Source organism: Ips typographus, linkage group LG8 (genome assembly GCF_016097725.1).
Source record: "Ips typographus isolate SLU linkage group LG8, UJ_Ityp_2.0, whole genome shotgun sequence".
Taxonomy (NCBI): domain Eukaryota; kingdom Metazoa; phylum Arthropoda; class Insecta; order Coleoptera; family Curculionidae; genus Ips; species Ips typographus.
The window spans coordinates 7615172-7637238 of NC_138429.1; the positions used below are offsets into that span (position 1 = coordinate 7615172).

The 22067-nt window shown below is 33.2% G+C and overlaps 1 protein-coding gene across 1 annotated transcript in view; it reads left to right on the forward strand.

Annotated features, from left to right (window-relative positions):
- Positions 1–22067, forward strand: part of LOC145732762 (neuroligin-4, X-linked-like) — a 101047-nt gene that overhangs the window by 67652 nt on the left and 11328 nt on the right. The window contains exons 2-9 of the mRNA XM_081985253.1: positions 730–842; positions 1449–1749; positions 3631–3895; positions 4799–4951; positions 11287–11487; positions 12474–12639; positions 15442–15928; positions 18078–18354. Of these exons, the coding sequence (XP_081841379.1) occupies positions 1540–1749; positions 3631–3895; positions 4799–4951; positions 11287–11487; positions 12474–12639; positions 15442–15928; positions 18078–18354 (1759 nt within the window). The 5' untranslated portion in view covers positions 730–842; positions 1449–1539. The remainder of the gene's footprint in view (positions 1–729; positions 843–1448; positions 1750–3630; positions 3896–4798; positions 4952–11286; positions 11488–12473; positions 12640–15441; positions 15929–18077; positions 18355–22067) is intronic.

A 22067-nucleotide genomic window follows, 5' to 3' on the forward strand; every position in this document is an offset into this window, starting at 1 on the left:
ACTACAATACTGATTTTTGGGTGGGAATTAGTGGTAGACTAGTAAATGTTCACAAAAAATTATAAGTGGGTAGTCAAAAAAAAGCAGCATTCAGTTCGCTACTTTTTCTTGACCACAAACTACAAACAGTGCTGAGATTTAAGCAAATGCTGCATATGTGGAATGGATTTGATAAGTCATACAAAATGTAAACATTTTACATTGTGCAGTAAACCCAAACCAAATCAAAACACTATTCCAAAATCATCATCATTGAAGTTTGATTACAACTACTGAAACTCAAATTTACGCCAACATTACAGAAACTACAATATCCGTAAGTTGTAGAGTGCATTTGCATAATGTGGGTCTAATTTAGGACAAGCCCGGACTAGAACAAATTTACACAAGCTTGTAATGTGTTCCCACAAATTACGACTTAATTGACTAGCTGTTTAAATTAATCCATAGCACAAAAAAGACGACATTTAAATTGCTTTGCTGCTTTGGTCTTAAGTATAATTACATACTGGAAATTAAATACCTAAATTCACAAAATGCATGTGCCACCGGCATTCAAACGCCCATTTATCCTTCCTTTTTTATCTATGGAGAGGCCCTTTTATCAAGGAAAAGAATGAGCTTTTGTTCTTCCGCTATCGAGTTTCACTCTCTATTATTGCCTCGGATCAAAGTGTTTGATAGGGACGGGCGTTTAAAAGAAAAATACAATTTTTTTTGTTGTTTTAGGGTTTGAAGGACGCGAATGGAGGACTCGAGCAATTGCAAAGGATTTCTAAAGGTCAAAGATGGCTGCTCAAGTATTGGAAAACTATGACGTCTGGGATTTGTTACAGATATAGGTAAGATTGATTATAACCTCGACTCGAAACGTAGAAGTTTTCCGAAGCAAATCCATCCATTTGGATTTTGTACTACGCGGAAACTGGTGGAACATTTTAAACTGTGATTTTTTATAATTTACTTTTTCCTTCAGTCGAGTGATTTAAAACTGCCATTCTTCACGAGAAAAGCGGTATCTCCAGAAGGAAACTTTTAAAACTACCGCCCATAAAAGTGACAAGGAGCTTCGAAACTTCAAATCAATGCAACTCATAATATAACTTTTTTAAATGTACAACTTGTGACATCACTTCACCTGCAGATTTCAACTTTTCCAACTTTATTATGCAGTTTTCAGTTACCAACCCACCAGGGAAGAGTTAGTTTATAGTTTCAGTTTGATTCTGTAACGTCTATTTTATGAGTTTAATGCGTTTTTACGATTCTACTTTGACTTTAAATAGTTTTGAAACTAGAGGAATGTTGTATAAAATTGGCTTAAACGTTGCTGTTTTTGTCAAGTGACTTTATTGATTTACTAATATTCTGAGCATATTTAAGGTCAGAGCTTGCTAATAAAAACTTTTTTTTCTAGTTAATTTATTAAAGAATATAATTTTCAACAGGGCTGGACAACGGTGGGTTGTCGTCCAGGCCACTAACCATTGGCGTCCGAGGCCACAGTAATGCCGGGGCCTCCATGTACTGTAGCAGATCATGCTTTCCCGATGCTCCGCTACTGGTCGCATTCTTAAATTTCACCCCCCAATCCGCAGCCAATTAGCTTTGATCGTTGTGTTTCTTCTAGTCGGTCAAACCACCAGGGCCGGACCGCCCCGTTACAGTTCTCGAATCGTCGAAATACAGAGTGGCGCCATCAGGGGAATCATTTTAGAACTGAATTCCAGACATTTGGAACCTGTCGAGGTAAATTAGTGTATCATCATCATGATTGTAAATTTACACATTCTAAAACCAGAAATGGGCAGTAGATTACCAAGTGTAACTTACGTCAATAGTCTACTGTCTACTCGAAGTTTTTCATGTAATCTACGTACAATGTAAACTATGAGTAGACACGGAAATAGGAACCGAATTCTGTTATTTCAACTGTTCATGTTTATATTTTTTTATATATTTTTTTGATGATTTGAAAAGAACTGAAAGGTTAGGTTAGGTTTGTAGTATAAGGTTAGGTTTGTAGTCTTAAAACTTAAAAAAAAAACAGTATTTTGGAGCTGTAAGGAGTCAAATCAATACAAATGATTATTTCAGTTGAAAATCCTGAAACATTTTTGTTTTGTCAAAATTTACAATAAAGTAAAAGATTTAGAAAGTCACAATTAGGCATCGGAATCTAAACTTTATACTCAAAATAATCAATTATAAATAAAATCATGACTTTCAAGTTGAAAAAGATAAATAAAACATTACGAAAATGGGAAAATCAATCAGATTTTAGTGTCATTTTAAGTTAAAGTTGAAGACAATTTTGTCATATTTATCAATTTTGAAGTAAAAAGTCAAGTTTTAGTAAATTTTTGAAAATGCTTCTTTCTCTTCTTTGAAAATTCTCAAAATTATTTAAAATAGAGTTTTTAGATTATATTAGTTGTAATTTTTCACTCATCTGTTTAAACATGTTGTTTCTTCACCATAACTCAGTCAATTGATCTTTTTTGGTTGTCGCTTTATACAGGGTGAGTCTGGGAAGCGACACCCCCCTGTTATTTTTTAAACAAGAAAGATTTTTAAAAAAGACTTTATATAAAAATTGTAAGTATGCATATGTACTATATTTTACAACCACAAACTATTATACAGGGTGACTCATAATTAAGATATAAAGTACAACAATATTTTTTTAAATGGAACCCCGGATATTTTATTACATATTTAAAATGAACACAAAATTTACAACATGTTTTGTTTAACATTGACTTGTCAGATATTAATAATGGTTCGGAAACTTTAACTTAGGCAATTAAAAAAATAAAAAATATTATAAAAATAATATAGTTTCTATTAGCTGGTACTTGTTGTCTGGTATTTTCATTGCTGTCAGTACTGTAATTTACTGTCATTTGTACTGCTTCATAATTCATATTTTTTATTTTTTAAGTTAAAGTTTCCGATCGATTATTAATATCTGGCAATTCAATGTTAAACAAAACATGTTGTAAATTTTGTGTTTATTTTAAATATGAAATAAAATATACAGGGTTCTATTTAAAAAAAATATTGTTGTACTTTATATCTTAATTATGAGTCACCCTGTATAATAGTTTGTGGTTGCATAATATAGTACATATGCACACATACAATTTTTATATAAAGCCTTTTTTTTAATTCTTCTTGTTTAAAAAATAACAAGAGGGTGTCGCTTCCCAGACTCACTCTGTATTTATCATAAAATAAACGTTTTTCTCTGTTTTCTGAAATTCAGTGGATAAAATAAACTAACAATAAGTCATCTTTGGTTAATTGAAGGAACTAATTATTATTTTCCTTTCTAACAATAAGTGTAGCTTTAACAATTTGTGTGGCAGTAATAATGATTTTAATTATTCTTAACAAACTAGCCAAGAAACCAAAAAAATTTAAGAATATCAAAGTTTAGTAAACTCAGGCTTAAATTGATGTGACGATAAGACAAATTTTTTCAGTTTTAACTTTAATAAACACTTTTATGTTCGTTTCTCCAAAATTGGCTAAGTTGAGTTTAAGGACAGCTTAGATAAGTTTAGTTTAGACTGTTCAAAAATAAATCACTTAATTTCTTAAACATTTACATTGATATTTCTTTAGGTTTTTATGGGAGTACCATATGCAGCACCCCCAGTCGGTCCTCTAAGATTCCACCCTCCTCAACCACCTCTGCTCTGGCCAGGCACGAGACTTGCAGACTCATTTGGTGCAGTTTGTCCTCAAAAGTATCCAGACATCACCAACAGAACAGCCGCCCTCGAATCGATGCCCAAAGGGCGTTACCAATACCTTAAAAAGCTGTTACCCCTTTTGGTCAATCAATCGGAAGATTGTTTGTTTTTGAACATTTACGTGCCCGGAAGTGGTAAGTTGCTGCTCAGTTCGAATGTACACGTTGTTTGCTTATGCTTTCAAGCTTGACTATTTCGCACCAAATAGGGAAAAGGGTCAAATTGACGTCGTTAACAAGGTTGTTTGCATTTGAATGCAAACTACTCCGTCTCGGGTTTATGTTGCTGCTAATTTGTGCTAGTTGGTTCCGAAATAGAAACATGAGGTTGTTTTTGCTAGGTTTAGCTGTTTTAGAAGCCCTGTTTGTGAGTTTTTTGTATTTACTTTCGTAAGCTCATTTCATAATAATTAGCACTGAGAGTTAGCGTTATATGCAGTGCAAATACACATAAGTTTTGCTTCAGTTTAATTTCCTGTGTTGCTTGGACCTTTTAATTATCCATAAACCGCTCAAGTTTTTCAAGAAAAACCAATCAAAATAGGCTTTACTCCAATTGTAAATTGCTTTTTATGGTTTCAATCCAAATTTCCTGACAAATTGTTTTATAAATTCCCTAAAACCCTCAGTCGTCCATTCTGTGAAATGCAATTTAGGTCACAAACTGCAGAGCTATTTGCAAAACATACACTATTATTACAGTAAATTAAGCATCCGTATAACGTAAACATAAGTCGGTGCTATACCCCTTGGGAGAATCGCCCTTAAACTCGGTTTACTATCTATGGAGTTTGGTATTGTTTCGCTAATCGCACTTGGGATAATTAAGCAGAATTAACCACGGTTCGTTAAAAGAATGTTGTTATTCCAGATGTTGAGAATTTATCTTGCGATCCTTTGGGACCTTTTTAAACAGTAACAGAACCACCATAATTTAATTTTAGACGAAAAAAAACATTTACAGAAAGTGGATTATAAAACATTTCTTATTTAATAGATATTATTTACTAAACCGATTACTGAGGGGATTTTTTACAGGAAATCGTGGATTTGAAGCTCCTTATTCTGTCTTGCTGTTTGTGCATGGTGAGAGCTTTGAGTGGGGTGCTGGTCATCCTTACGACGGCAGTGTATTGGCTTCGTACGGTCACGTGATTGTTGTAACTCTAAATTACCGACTGGGAGTGTTAGGTAAGTACTTAGCAAAAGTTAGACAAAAAGCTTCAATCAAATAAAAATCCTTTGGCAGTTATGACCATAGTTTTAAACTATATGCAGTACAGGGAAACCAAAAGGGAACGTATTTTTGAAGAGAGGCAATGTCGTAAATGTATGTAGTTAAATTATTCGTATACAGGGTGGTCCAGTTTTAAGTGTCAATAATTCACCATTTGATAGCCAATCAAAAAATAAGTTGACTTGCATTGTGTCATTTTTCTGAAAAACGTTTCCTAAGGAAGATACAGTCCTCTAAATTTAAATTTAAAAAATCGTTTTATAGTTTAAAACTGAACATTCAAGACTTGTGAAAGTCCAAATTTGTACTGAATAGTCTAAAAACTTGCTTTTTACTATTAGGAATGGTCTTATGATTCGCTTTCTCAGACTGCCATCCTGGTTGAGTGTCTGAAACTGGCATTCAAGAACTAAAAAAAGTCCGGAAATCAAGACAAAGATTGTATTGTGCATGAAACTCATTTTTTACTACTAAAAATAATATAAAAGTTGACTTTTAATGCTAGAACTGACTTTACTAGGACTAAAGAGAGTCCAAAAGTATATTTTCAAGACTTTAATTGGTGTACAACTCAACTTTTTGGACTGGACAACAAGTCTAGAAGTAAATTAAATTTTATTTCTAAAAAGTGGTTCTCAAGACTATTATTGTAGCATTTGGTACCAACATTTTTTACTTTTATTACTGAAGAAACTTGACTTTTGGAAATAGTCTTAAACTCGATTTTTCAGTCTTAAAAAGCACTAAAAACAGTCTGAATTTCTTAGAGGTGCTACAATTTATTGCACTTATGAGTGTAGAAGTCAATTTAATAGTGAAGAAGCTTGAAATAACATTTTCAAGACTATGGTCAGTGCCACACTGGCTTTTAGGCCTGATAAGTCAAAAACTTTGTAAAGATAGTCTTGAACCTCGATTTGAGGCACTGAAAACAGCCTTAAAACACTAAAAACAGTCTAGTTTATTAAGAAATACCCGAATTTTTAGCACTGAGGTGTCTAGAAGTCGATTTAATAGTGACAAAGCTTGGAATGGCATTTTAAGTCTATGAAGAATGTAAAAATTGTTTTTTAAGTTTGCTATCAATAACTTGGTAAAGATAGTCTTGAAACTCGATTTTCCAAGCTGAAAGCAGTTTTGAAGCACTAAAAATAGTCCAGAATTCGAAGAAAATGAAAAGCAAAGTAAAAAGCACGAAAAGTTGGTTTTCAAGACAATTTTCATGAATCTAATGTCAATGTCCTGCATCTAAGACTATTTTCAAGACTAAAATATTGAAATATGTCTTCAAATTATGAAAACTTACTTCAAATGCAAATTTTAAGCTTCTGATGTCACTTTTCATTAGTTCAGTCACATTTTGGGGTTCAAGTCAATTTGTAGTAACAAATTCTTGAAAAAGTAGTTTTTATGTCTACAAGTCAATTTTTAGTATTAAAGTCTCTCGATTTGCATGAAAACTGGTTACAAACACAACTTTTAAGCTTCTGAAATTTTTATCTCTTCTAATTCAATTGTCAAAACTAAAGTCTTTTAGTTTGTCTGGAAACTATGAAAACTGGCTACAATAATATTTTTTAAACTTTTTAAGTGAATTTTCCGTTTCCAAGACAATTTTTAAGTTGGGTTAGGTTAGTTTTGGGTCTTTGACCGTAATAACGTGTAATAAAGTGCTTGTTCCAAATTTGATCAATATTGCTCCAACGGTCTGACAGTTATGACAAAAAAACCGATTTTTTAAACAGAAATTTGAAGGACTGTATTTTCCTTAGGAAGCACTTTTCAGGAAAATGACATAATGAATGTCAACTTATTTTTTAATTGGCTATGGATTGGTGAATTATTGACATTTAAAACTGGACCACCCTGTATTTAATAATATAATCTAATGTAACTAACATAACAAATTAAAGATTAGACTAGCTCAGAAAAATCTTCCCGGATGATTAAATTCACTATTCAAACATATATGTATGTATGGCAAACACATTCTTATATTTTCAAGTTTTTGGTAAAAAATTTCACCCAGTTAGAATTATAACATCCGCTAGAAACTCTGAGGGATCAGATTTGATTTATTTTCCTGCAAAATTCAGGATGCATGAATCCAAAACCTGAAACGCGATATTATGTTGCAAACATTTTTCGGCTGTTATTTTCAACATATTTTCCATATTGTAGAGCCCCCAAGATATTTTGAAACAAACTACGTTGTGCTGTTTAATTAAAACTTTCATTAAGCGAGACATTTTTGGAATGTTAATTTTTCAGAGCGGGTGCAAGATTTTTGCTTGCGGGTTTATAAAAATTAAATTTTAAAGTTAGTAAAATTAACAGTATGAAAACTACTTCAAAAAAACAAGAATGAATTTAAAAATACAAAATTGTTGTTTTACCTCAGAAAATAAACTCGATTCGTCACTTTGGCAAATAAAATGCGGCACCAAAAAACGAGTTTTACGTAAACTTATCTTGCCTTTTTGCGCTGTTTCATTTTATCTCTGACTCGGAAAGTTTTGCTTTTGCAACTACTTTCTACTATATAAACCCTTTGGAAGTGTTTCTCAGACTCTTTGTGTTGCGAACTCAAAAGTATATTACACCTTATTTTCGAGAGATGTTAAAGATAATGACAAAGTTAAAGGCAACGAGTCACTTGAGTCTATTTTACAATGAACATAATTTAAAGGTATATGATGCACATTTTATTTAGGTTGTAAAATGTCACAAGGTCTTGTCAGACAAAGTAGGATATTTGCAACTAATTTTGTTAATTAAAATCATAAAACATGTTTAAAGTGAGTAAACCATAAAAAACATTGATTGAATTAAACTAGTAGAACACATAACAGAGAGAATTTCAAGAATTTACAAATTAAATGAATGAATTCCCTATTTCCGTTAAATCCTGCGGAATTCCCTCAGACCCTACAAATATTTTTCTGATTAAACTTGCAGAAAACAATAACTTTTCCCAATATAAGCGGAAACATTTAAAAGTCCATTAAGGAAAATGGGTCGAGTTAATCGAGCCAATCGGAGCCCGGTTAAGAATGAACAACGTTTTAAAAACTTTAATTAAAAAAGATTGTAATCGGTTCCTATTACATTACGATCTTCTAGTGGGAAAGTGGAGGACCGCAAATTCTTCTCTTATGGGGGTGGAACGCCGGAAAAAAGGGGAGGAAAATTGCGGAAACATTTCTGAAGGAATCTCTCGCTTTTCAGTCGCTAAATTTCCATTGACAGCCTAATGGCGGTCTAAGTGACGTGTTATTGTTGAGTATCGTGCTATATTTCCTGCCCATTATCGTATTCTTATCGTATTGACAATGTCAAATCGACCAAGATATTTCTTTATACTTCTCCAATGTTTGGTGAACTTGACCATAAAAACAAAATATACGTGACTTTAATTTAAAACCTCCATCTTAACTTAAACTCTTCCTCTTAGAAGCAAAAGGTTTGTTAGAAAAACATGCTAAACTCTGGTTTGCAACCAAAAAGCTAACTGAAAAACAAAACATAAAATAGTAGTGCTTCTAACACATGTAAAACTCTTATTGTCTAAGGATTAGTTGTATAGGTTTAGTTTAACTTTAATCTACAGGTTAGTCTAAAAATAAGCATTGACTTTAATTTGACGTTTAGTTGAACGTGAAACTCTGATATTGAATTTTAGACTCTTACAATCATGCTTTCACACGAAAATTGTCCTAAAAATAACTTAGACAATAAATACAATGATTTAACAGGTTTTCTGGCATCTCTAAATATCTTGTGGATCCATCCTCCTAAGAACCATCTGAGTGTGTCAATACCACAAACATTTTTCAAAACATTTACCCACATTTGCACCGTCGTATTTTAAGCCAAGCTTAAGTTAAGGGTGGTTTAGACTGTGGTGGTTCAGGTATGTATAAAGTCACAGTCTGGACCACGCTTAACTTAAGCGGGGCTTCGACGGTGCAAATGACGGTTAAAAGAAAATCCCTGATACGTTACAGTCATTCTAGTCAATTTTCAATGCCAAAACAATCAGAAACTGTCGAACATCATGAAACCTGACTTACCGGGCTATTTGCAGTTATTCTAGTCAATTGTCAAAGCCACAACAATGAAAAACAGTGAAATATTATGAAAACTGACTTATTTGACTGTTGACAGTTATTCTAGTCAGTTTTGAAAGCCACAACAGTGAAAAACAGTGGAATTATTATGAAAACTGACTTATCGAGCTATTTGCAGTTATTCTAGTCAATTGTCAAAGCCACAACAATGAAAAACAGTCAAATATCATGATAACTGTTAGTTAACATTATAACGAATTATTTAACGGAACATACCAACACGCTTTGAGATTTAAAGTCATTTCCAGCTTTATGAATAACTTGTATATTCTCCTATGATAGCAGCTAATAATACAAAAACGGCAATTTTCCTCTCGAAACCCGTGGAGCTATGAAATATATTGTATATTCCATAAAAATGAACTGGAACGGATAGCGTGTTCGTCTAAGCAAATGGATCAAAAGAACAAAACTGGATTTATCTGGCGAAACCGTGCGACGTGCCTCAACCCTGCACACATATCAACAGCGGCGTCCTATTTGCTGTATTTCTTACAAAAGGGCCACGTTTCAAACGCTATCTTCTCTTTGCAAGAACAGCATAAAATATTTGCAATATCGTGCATCGGCAATGAGGCGAATTTGCGTTGAAAAGTACCTCTCTACCAACTTCAACAACCGATTTTAGTAAAAATTGACTGGTATTACTACGCTTGTGAAAATTGCAACAAATTCTTCTTTACATTGGAGTTCGAAGCACATACAATTCCCGATAAGAGAAAACAGTTCTGCTTATTGGCTAAAGAGGCAGCTGCGAGAAATTTCAAATGAAACCAGAGAGAATATGGAGTACAATAATTATGGCCGATTACGCTACACCCCAAACTAATACATATTCAAGTTTACGGAACCTGGGATTTATGCAGATTCCAATCTCTCGAACTAGTTGCAATTTCCTTAGTTTTGATTGCCGCAATCTGAGCCTCGATAAGCTGGCCCCCACCCCACCGAAAATACCAAGGGACGTCCGAAACTTTACCGTACAATAAACACTACCTACAAACTTATACAAGACGTTGCCAAGCACGAAAATCCCCCTCATAACTCCGGTATTATATAAAGTGGATGTTTCTGGAACGTATTCGAAGTAATTCATATTCCGAGAGTCGAACCTGGAGGCTTTTTCTTCCCAGACGAAATCTGCCAAATCCTCAGAGCACGTGCCGGAAAAAGGAGCTTTTGCATGGCGAATTGATTATGCTTATGTCTATTTTAACGAAATAAGCTAAAAAGTCGACACTAAAAGCATTTTTCTGGTTCTTAAAACGTTTGTTTAAAAAGAACGTTGAATATGAATTTTGTTTTTTGTTTTGAATGTTGCATTGACAGTCTAATATAGATAGTAAGATATGGATGCTGAACCACATACTGGGTTTATTATCAAAGTTATTTTCAGAACAGTTCTCATGTGAAAACATGACTGATGTAACACCATTTCTAACTGTAATTCAGAAAGAGTCAAGTGTAAGTCATTTGAAATTCAGAAACAGTCAAGGGTAATTTAGAATAGTTAATTGCAATTCAGAAATTGTCAATTTCACAATTTCAAAGTGGAAATTTCTATATGTTTCTTCTATTAAAATCCTGAATAGTTCTATATTATCATTTCACTTAAATCAACGGAGATGTTTCCTAGACTTATCTTGAAATTAGTTTAATATAATAACGTCGAATTAGAATGACCTTACAAATATGTCCAACAAGGGCAGTGGGTCTAAACCAGTTTCTGAGGCAAGTACCGAGTGCTAAACATAAATATCAATTAAGGATCATAAATTAACTCGTAAACGTAACGTATTGGGGTTTAACGAGGAGGCTCCTGTCAGCGCACACATGGTGCTCACTTCACCTCGTTATTAACATCTCAGCTCCAAAGCAGATAACTTTCCAACGGGAAAGCAATAATTAACATCGAGGGCCTACAAAACAACTCCTTAGCATGCGACAAACCAGAAATTTCGGTCTCCAGAAAACTCATTACCTGCGGTAACTCCCCGATAATTGAACTTGCTTTGTCGGGATCATCCCCGATTGGCGCTTAGCAACCCCTCAAAATTTAATTTCGAGTCGAGTTTTGATGTAAATATGTTACTTTCTCGCCTATTTGATCGTCCTCACACCATCCCTTAGCGTGCGAGTAATCCGGATTATTTTTCCAGGATTTCTCCGAACGAAATCCAGCGCAGATCCTGGAGCTCCGGAAAGTGGGAACTTTGGTGTCAGGGACGTAGCAGCGGCGTTACATTGGGTTAAAGTGAATATCGCTGCTTTTGGTGGAGATCCAGGTCGAGTGACTTTGATTGGACAAGATACAGGCGCTGCAATTGCTAATTTATTGTTTTTATCACCCAAGTATAAAGGTAAGTAACTATAGTTTTAAATCTGTATCTACACCAAGGAATAAACTAACTAAAACAGCCAACTAATTGAAATTCAAAGCCTAGTTGAAACCAGTTTCAAAGCGATGAGGAAGAAGAGTTTTGCAACTATGTACCTTTTTTGCACAAATTTAAATTTTTACTGAAAACAAGAGTTACAAAAATTACTTTGATACAAGCACATTTGTGTTTATAATATCTTTGTCATTATTATTCAAATTAAACCATCATAAAAGTGTAAATTAGATGTGATTTCACTTATCCCACAGTCGTGGTAAATTAAGTAGCTCTAATGCTCTGTTTGTAGTACGGATCGATTTACTATGGCAAATACCCTTAATTCCAGAGGAATTACTGCAATGCAACGTCAGCTTTAGTCCTATCGAAACTAATCCGAAACTAACACTAAAGTTTTAGCGGTATGAGACTTTTATTCTGTAATATTTCACTCGAAACCAAATACTTGATTATATTATACAATGTTGACTGTAAATTGCAGTTTTTTTACTCTATATTGTTAATTAAGAACGTGTTATGTACTGAAACAAAAATGATATGTAGCAAACGCAGTCAATCGGCTCTTCATTTCATAGTCTCTTTGTGTAGCTGTAGTTTTCACTTCCTTCTATTTTGTCAATTTATTTTCAATTAAAATCCACTTCATCAGAACATAAATTAAGCGACCCTTTTTGGAATCGCACCAGATTCTAGGACAATTTTCTTTAATTTCGTTGCAACCCTTCCGGCTTCCGTCCATTTCATAAGGACGTCCGACAAACGCTCTGCTTCGAAACTAATTTTTCAATTTAAATGCAAGCGGCACTTATTTAGCCTTTAATATCCTGTAAACTCTAAATAAACAGGTCGCATATTAAATTTCAAAATTGCGATGCTTTTTAATAATAATTATTATTTTCAGGCATTCATATTTCCAGTGGCCCGGTGTGAAGTTTTGTTTAATTTTGCAGGGCTGTTTCGACGAGTTGTACTGTTAAGTGGTTCTGCCCTAAGCCCTTGGGCTACCATGCACAATCCTGATGCTATTAGGGTTAGTATTGGTAAGCAGATGGGTTGTTTACCACAGGATTCCAAAGGGGATGATTTGGAGGATCTTGCTGCTTGCATTAGATCCAGGTAAAATTAGTTTTGTAGGTTTGTACGTAAAGATTGGTTGCTGAATTTTAGACTAGAAAATGTAAAAATTATTATCCTTCGTATGCACAGTTTAGGAGTTTACTTGAAAAAACTGGCATACGAATGTTAATGTAATTTCGAAACTTCTTGTCTATTAATGACTAGAAGTTACTAAAAGTTAACAAAAGCTTCACTTCTTGTGTACGAGAAGATACACTTTATTTTTTTTAACAGTTATTATCAAAGGTGTGGTAGAGTGATCATTTTTTTTTTCTCTGAGCCATATTTTGCAGCCTTTAAAACGTTTTCTCATCATTTCAAGAGAAGCAATTTATCCGTGTTAATACGAAACTGGCTCCCTTCGTAAACTACTACCGTAATCTTTCAGTTGAAAGACTTTAAAATTTGAGCATTCAGAAAACGAACGAGTGCACGTTGCAAATGAATAAACAATGTCGAATTAAGCGACTTCGAATCGAACAAATACTTCTCGTTAACGAATTGCGCACTTTGGTGGAAAATTGTTTTTCGAATGGGGCCCGATCGAACTGAAAAAAAGAGGCGTGGCCGGAAAGTGATAGTTTTGCATTTAGAAGTAGACTGATAAATACCGGTCGTTGCAAATAAACGAGTACATATTCGAGCGGTTTGTACGTTTAATTTCCTGCCCTTTTATCTGCTTTGTTTTAGGCCAATTAGCTGGGAGGGTGCTCATTAATTTGCTACGTACGATTACCTGATAAAAATTGCGCTTGGATAGGTTTTAAATAACTGCACGTATGCAAAAATTGTATTTTCCAACAGAGATACAATTTTAGTTGAATTTTATAAATTAAATATATATTTTAATTAACTCTGCTGGATCCAAAGTAATTAAAGGGTAATTATGAATTTTAGTTAATTGGAAAGACATGTTTACCTTTGTAGTATCAAAATACTGGTTAGAACAACATTAGCAACTTAATGAATGTATAATAATTACATTCAGTACTTGCTCACAGTGTAGTAGTTAACCTAACATTTCACACTTTCAGGGATAAACGTAAGCAACTATAAAAGTGATATGAAACTGGAAGAAAATTTAAAAAATACAGTTTTAGAAAGAAAAAATAATTATATGTTGGTTTTTTGCACCAACAAAACTCTCTGTGGCTTTAATAGTATGAAAATGAAATGTTGGAAAAATACATTTCCTCGAGACTGAGAGAAAATAAGTTGGAAGAACACTATAATAATAATAATAATAATAATGTTTCTTTATTTCAAATTACATATTTACAGTACATAAAATGAAATAGTGTCAATAAATCAATAGGTGGATGCTGCTTTTACCTATCTTACTGTAATATCCGCAATGCCAACATAAATCAAAAGAAAGGGTTACTCATTACTTACTTAGATCAAATTTCAACCTTGTAGTTTGTTATAATATTCCTGTGTACAATATGGCTTCATTTTAATTAACAATGATTTTAGCTCTTTCTTAAAAAATATTACGTTGGTTTGATTCTTAAGTGACATTGGCAAACTATTATATAACTTAATACAAGAATAATATGGACCGTTTTCAGTTTTTTTCAGGCGGTGAGTTGGTAGAGGCACACTATTAGATCTGGTATTATATTGACGTAATTGGGTCATGTTGAACTTATCTTTATGCTTATATACAAACATTAAACATTCAAAAATGTACACACCAATTGTTGTTAACACATTTAGTTCTTTAAAAACACCTCTACAGCTAGTTATTGGACTAATTTTCCGTATTATTCGAATAACCCTTTTTTGTATTACAAAAACCTTCTGTATTCTAAAATCACTTCCCCAAAAAATTATTCCGTATCGCAATACAGATTCGAAGTTGGCATGACATATAATTTTTGCACAGTCCAAGCTTACATATTGCGAGATTGTCTTTATTCCGTAACCTATTCTGGCTAACCTTACGGTCAAGTGCTCAATATGTCTCTCCCATGACAAAAACTCATCAAGTGTAATTCCAAGAAACTGCACGTTACTGTTTAGTCTGTAAGTTTCATTATTTACATGTATTGAATCATTAACAGTTAGACGTTTATTTTTTGTTATAAAAATTGCTAACTTTGTTTTTTCGGTGTTCAGTATTAGCTGATTCTGTTTGAGCCAATTAGAGGTTTAGTGTAAGGCATTCTGAGCCTTGACCACAAGGCCAGGCAGGTCTGAGCCAGATAGTAGAATGTTGGTGTCATCTGCATAGCTCGTTAACATAAATTCTTCTCCCATATTGTACATGTCATTAATATAAATAACAAAAAGAACTGGACCCAAAATGCTTCCCTGAGCAACCCCCTTATTGCTTATACCTATTTCGGATTTTGCCGAATTTATTACCACTCTTTGCGGCCTATTTGACAAATATGATTTTATCCATTCACTTGCTATTCCCCTTATCCCATATTTTGATAATTAAAACAACAGTGTTTTGTCTGTGTATCAACAGTTCACAGTAAAAACGATAAAAAAAATAGTCAAATACCATGAACACTGATTAGTTTTCAGTCATTTTAGTCAAAATATTAGAAAAAAAAAAGCTTTTGTGTAAATTGATTTACTGGACCATTTGCTGTCATTTTTCAAAGTCAAAACATCAAAAAACAGTAAAATTTCATATAAATTGATTTACCGGACTATTTCCAGTGATTTTTGCTGAAAATCAAAACATTAAAGTTATTGGCCCTAGGCTGATTTGATTAGCTGATATCCAATACATACTAATTGATGTAAAAATAACTCTCTCGTCTGTAATATACTTTTATCTTTTAGACCTCTACAAGCCATCCTAGACGTCCACCTAGACACCGTTCGTTTCATGCCACGTATAGCTCCATCGCTACCCCTGGATTCAGAATCAACTGATCCAGGTTTTGCTATGGAACACGCCAGCGACACCTTCATCACATGCGAAGTAATGTTGGGCATTACTACCACCGAAAGTTACGCGGACTTTAACGCCAACGATATACAGTACGGCTTCGAAGAAGACCAAAGAAACCGAGTGTTGCGAACATTCATTAGGAATACTTACGTTTATCATTTGAACGAAATATTTAGTGCAGTGCGTAACGAATATACGGACTGGGATAAACCGATCCCGCATCCTATCAATATTCGGGACTCTACCATGGAGGCTTTGAGTGATGGACATACGGTAGCTCCCTCCATTAGAGTGGCATATTTGCATGCACGACGCGGGGCCAAAACGTATTTTTTTCATTTCGGATATCAGACAAAAGATAGTGATTATCCTCAGGTAAGTTCTCGTCATCAATTTATGTTTGTTAGTTAAGAAGTAGATAAAAAAATAGGGAGAGATTTCCTTCCACTTGTCAATCTTCAAAATGTGTACCTAAATATTTTTTAATATAAATTTACGTAGTTAAAAATCAAATTAGTTATTGTTATTCTGTCTTTCTAATATAAATTTGTTAAGTAACCAAATAAAACAGTCTGAATATCAACATAATTCTGAAAAATGCAAATTGGTCGATGTAAGATGCTAAAAGTTAAACCGCAAAATAAGTAAACCTATGAATTCCAAATTATTTGTCTGGCTTCAGTGAACAAAGGCGAAAATTCCGAGGGTCTGGAAATTTAAATAAATTAATTCAACGAATTGTTTCTAATTAATAAGACCGGGAAATGAAACAGAGTAGTAAAACTGTAAATTAGAAAATGAGTAGTCATATCCGATTCAAATTGCGATTACGTCACATCTTATTGAATTTTTTTGCTGAGTTGGAATTGATCAAAACACCCTTAATCTAAGTAACGCGATAACCTTAAATTTGTTGATTTTTTGTTAAATTGAACTACGGGCATCTGCAAATAAGTTAGGTTGTATATTTTGATTATGTACAGGGTGCTGCATTTTCGATGGTTTTACGGGGTACAGAGAAAACGGTCATAGATAGAAAAAAAGTAGCATACGTGTTCTGATCTCTTTTTCTGAGCTGAGATAACTGGCGAAAAGTGGGCGGCGCAAGTAGTAGTTTCTTACATATGACAGTAAGTTATATTTTTTTAAATGGAACACCCTATATATTTTTAGTTCATTTAATTCTGTTGATTTTTACAATTTCAACGGTGTATTAAAACATATAAGTTTTAAACGTTAATCTTGGTAATTAGAAAAAAAGCGTTTTCTTAAAAAAAAAGTGCTAAATAATATGTATAAAAATACCCACAGTCGAAACAAAATTTGGCTATGTTCATATTAACATGTTACATGTCGTTTATAAACAGTTTTTTCAACTTTTGCCTTAAAAATGGTAGAAAATAGAAATGGCCACTTTTCTTATTAAAGTGACGGTAGAACTGTTTGTAACTTAGATTTTTAATAAGGTTTATTAAAAATATTTAATTTTCTGATGTGTTAGTTTATTTTATTTCTGATTTTGTTTGGTATTTTAGATATTGGCCTTTTTTTTAGCTTAGCAAAGGTCTTTTTTTAAAATAACAGTTGTAATACACCGTTGAAAAGGTAAAAATCAACAGAATAAAATGACGTAAAAATATATAGGATGTTCCATTTAAAAAAATGTAACTTACTGTCATATGTCAGAAACTAAACGGAATAGAAAAAAACTGACTACGCCATTAGATTCCACATGAAAACTACTACCGGGAACCGTTCTTCCTTTTTTGATAACTTTAAGAGCAACTGAAATACAGAAGAGGTTCAAACATTACCAATTTTTGAAATCCCCTCGTATCTTTGAAACAAAAGAAGTTTGCGCCGCCCACTTTTCGCCAGTTATCTCAGCTCAGAAAAAGAGATCAGAACACGTATGCTACTATTACCGTTTTCTCTGTACCCCGTAAAACCATCGAAAATGCAGCACCCTGTACAGACTGTTTTGTCAAGAAAGCTCTATTAACTGGCTAAATAACAGAAAAACTAGTATATGTGTTTGGAGAGTTTTGAGAAAAGATTAATAGCAAGACATTTTTTCAATTTAAAGCGCTAGAGGGCGTTTTTCAAATTTCACCCATTTTGAAAACTCTTTTGAAAATATTGAAGTAAAACAAAAACGTTCTTAAAGCACTTTTTCGGTATGTTTTCAGTGGCGTGCATAGTTTTCTTCTACTGATTCCTTTCTCCTGTTAAAACACTCTAAATTTCTAAAATTCTCACTTTGCGCTCGTGTTGGGATAAATTACTACAACATGACTCTTTGTAAAAATTGTCAACTCATTGATCGTGTAGGAAGTAATAATTGATGTTATTATTGTTAATGGAATAATAGAATATTTGATTCAAACACATTGACGAAAAAGATTGATGCTTTCCAGTTCATTGTGTAAGAGGACATAATAAGTATAATCTTTACGATCAAATTAACAGTTGATAACATATTGACGTATTTATAACATATTCTGATGTGATTCTTGGTTTGTAGCGTTTGGGAAGTGTTCGCGGAGAAGATCTAACTTACATCCTAGGACTGCCGCTCGTAGGTGGACTGCCCTACTTCCCTTTGAACTATTCGAGACAAGACATGGGCGTATCCGAGGCTCTGCTGATATTCGTCAGTAATTTTGCGAAAACGGGAGATCCGAATGTGCCCGGCATCAACAAAGACGTGCCCGATTACGGAACGCCCAGAGAGAAGACGCGTTACAGAGGTCTCACGTGGGACCCTTACGAGATCGGCTCTCAGTATTATCTGAGCATAAGTAAGTATAAATTTCTAATTAAAGTGACTATTCTGGCGTGTAATGGGAATCGCTTTAATCGAATCTGGGTGGGCGATACAGTAAATTTAATTTCTCGATCCTCTTAGAAAATACCGATAGCAGAGGCGGCCTTAGGACCGGACACTTAGATCTGCATAGCTTCTCTCTAAGTTGATTAACAAATGATTTTCATGCAATTATGTCATAAAACAAGTTGAAAACAATTTTTATTTATATTTTACTCAATAGCTGACTTAGTTAATTTTGATCTAACAGCTTAGTTAAATTAGCAAAGTTACAGTATTTTTCCTGAATCTGATTTCAGAATTGACATATGCCAATTAATTTGTCAAACTTTTGACACATGTTTGGATTATTTAAAAAAATAGATTTTTTGAGCTTGCTGTATTGTAAAAGCCAGTTGACACAAGGATAACAGTCACGTGACCATAAAAAACAGTTCAACTGCGAACATTCTCTAAATCAAATTTCGTTAGTTGTTAATGCAATTTTAAACTTGCAACATCCGTCAAAACAGTCACGTGACCTTCAAAATGTAGTTTAAACTTGAATCAATTGTCAAACTTTTGATACTTGTCTTGATTATTTAAAAAAATAGATTTTTTGAGCTTGCTGTACTGTAAAAACCAGTTGACACATGGATAACAGTCAGGTGACCATAAAAAAACAGTTCAACTGAGAACATTTTCTAAATCAAATTCAGATAGTTAATAATGCAGTTTTATACTTTCAACATCTGTCAAAACAGTCACGTGAGTTTCGAAATGTAGTTTAAATTTCAATCAATTGTCAAACTTTTGACACTTGTCTTGATTATTTAAAAAAAAGGATTTTTTGAGCTTGCTCTGTACTGTAAAAGCCAGTTGACACATGGATAACAGTCACGTGACCATAAAAAAAACAGTTCAACCGAGAAAATGTTCTAAATCAAATTTCGTTAGTTGATAATGCAGTTTTATACTTTCAACATCTGTCAAAACAGTCACGTGAGTTTCGAAATGTAGTTTAAACTTCAATCAATTGTCAAACTTTTGACACATGTCTTGATTATTTAAAAAAAAAGGATTTTTTGAGCTTGCTCTGTACTGGAAGCCAGTTGACATATGGATAACAGTCAGGTGACTTTAAAAAACCAGTTCAACTGAGAACATTTTCTAAATCAAATTTCGTTAGTTGATAATGCAGTTTTATACTTTCAACATCTGGCAAAACAGTCACGTGACCTTCAAAATGTAGTTTAAAACTTTTGACACATGTTTTGATTATTTAAAAAAATAGATTTTTTGAGCTTGCTGTATTGTAAAAGCCAGTTGACACATGGATAACAGTCACGTGACCATAAAAAAACAGTTCAACTGAGAACATTTTCTAAATCAAATTTCGTTAGTTGATAATGCAGTTTTAAACTTGCAACATCTGTCAGAACAGTCACGTGACCATAAAAAAACAGTTCAACTGAGAACATTTTCTAAATCAAATTTCGTTAGTTGATAATGCAGTTTTAAACTTGCAACATCTGTCAGAACAGTCACGTGACCTTCAAAATATAGTTTAAACTTTAATCAATTGTCAAACTTTTGACACATGTCTTGATTATTTAAAAAAAATAGATTTTTTGAGCTTGCTGTACTGGAAATGCCAGTTGACACATGGATAACAGTCACGTGACCATAAAAAAACAGTTCAACTGAGAACATTTTCTAAATCAAATTTAGATAGTTGATAATGCAGTTTTAAATTTACAACATCTGTCAAAACAGTCACGTGACCTTCAAAATGTAGTTTAAACTTTGAAACATTGATTACAATTGAGTACAATTTAAACAATTACTCTGTACACTTGAATCTAAGAGACTAACCATTAAAACACTTTTTTCAGTAAAAATTCTATTAAAACCAGCCCTGTACGTAAAGCAGATAAACTTTATTCGGCCTAGAGATACCGCTTTAGTTACCATAAACGTTATTTTTCAGCGTAAAAATACTCACCTTTGCGATGCAAGAATAACAGTGAAAATCCAATTAAAAGTTTTCCAATTTGAAGGGTAAAACTCTTCCTTATCCTATCGTTCCCTATTTCCCGAACATATTCATAATCTCTTAATTGTGTTTGTCCTGTGCCGACCTTAATAAATCTCGGAAACGGGGGGGCGCCACCGCCACACGGGGATTGTTTTGGGACCCTACGACAATTAAATTTATACGGATTTTTTACTGTGGCACCGTCGTAATTAGAAAATTCGTCTCTCGGGATGCTTAAACCGCAGACGTGAGAGTAAATAATGTCGTGTCCGACGGAAAATTGCTGGTTTTTTCACGGTTACCCGCCCCAGCTACGAATAATTAATGTTTGTTCTGATGCGACATTGCCCAGACGTTGTTCAGACCATTTTATGTAAATTCCTATTTTACGAAACAGGTTTTTATGTGAGAAAGTGAAAAAACTTGTATGAGAAATATAGAAAATTATTATTATAAGCTCTCCACACGGAGATTTCATCAAACGTTCTGAAATAAACTGTTATACAGGGTGGTCCAGTTTTAAATGTCAATAATTCACTATTCGAAAGCCCATTAAAAAATAAGTTAACATACATTATGTCATTTCGGGGGTAATATCCCTAGTGCATTTAATTTTTCCGGAAAAATTAGATGCACGAGGGATATTTGGTAAGATTATTTCCTGAGTTAAATAAACATTTTATTTTAATTAAAACAATAAGAACAATAATTAATAAGAACAATAACTCAAGCTAGAAAGGGTAACACTATTCTTTATGTTGCTGTGAGGAGTGTGAAATTTTTTCGAATTTTTTTCCGGAAAAACTGCTGACAGCTAAGTTGACAGTTGTTGACAAGTGATTTTTCCACTTAAAATTTACATTTGTTATACTAATTCTTGATAGCGATTGGTCAAAATTGAGAGGAAGGAAATAATCCCTGAAAAATGCTTCTCAAGGAAAATACAGTCCATAAATGTTCAGTTTAATCGGTTTCTTGTCATAACTGTCAGACCGCTGGAGCAATTTTAATCAAATTTAGAACAAATACATATGCAATTAATAAATATAAAAGATGGTTTTCATTTTTCTGCCTTATTCTCTACGTCACTGGATATTTTTCAAAAATTTCAGTTTTTTTGACAAAATAAGTATTATAAAAGTATGATTTGAAACTTCGTTTACGAAATAATTGAGTTATTACGTTCAAAGACCCAAAACCAACCCAACCCAACTTAAAAATTGTCTTAAAAACGGTGAAAATTGACCTTAAAAAAATGTCTTTGTAGCCAGTTTTCACAGTTTCCAGACAAATTGAAAGATTTTAGCCTTGACAATTGACTTGGAAACTGTGAAAATTGACTTGAGAGGCTTAAAAAATGTCTTTGTAGTCAGTCATTATAGTTTTCAGATAAGTTGAAAAACTTTAGTAGGGACTTGTAGCCATGAAAAACACTTTATATAGAATTTTTGACTACAAATTCACACATTTCAACCTTGAAAATTGACTTGGACACCAAAATGTGACTTTGAGTCTGAAACAATGAAAAGTGACATCAAAAGCTTAAATTCTGCATTTGAAGTAAGTTTTCATAATTTGAAAATACAATTCAATATTTTAGTCTTGAAAATAGTCTTAAATACAGGATATTAACATTAGATTCATGAAAATTTACTTGAAGACTAACTTTT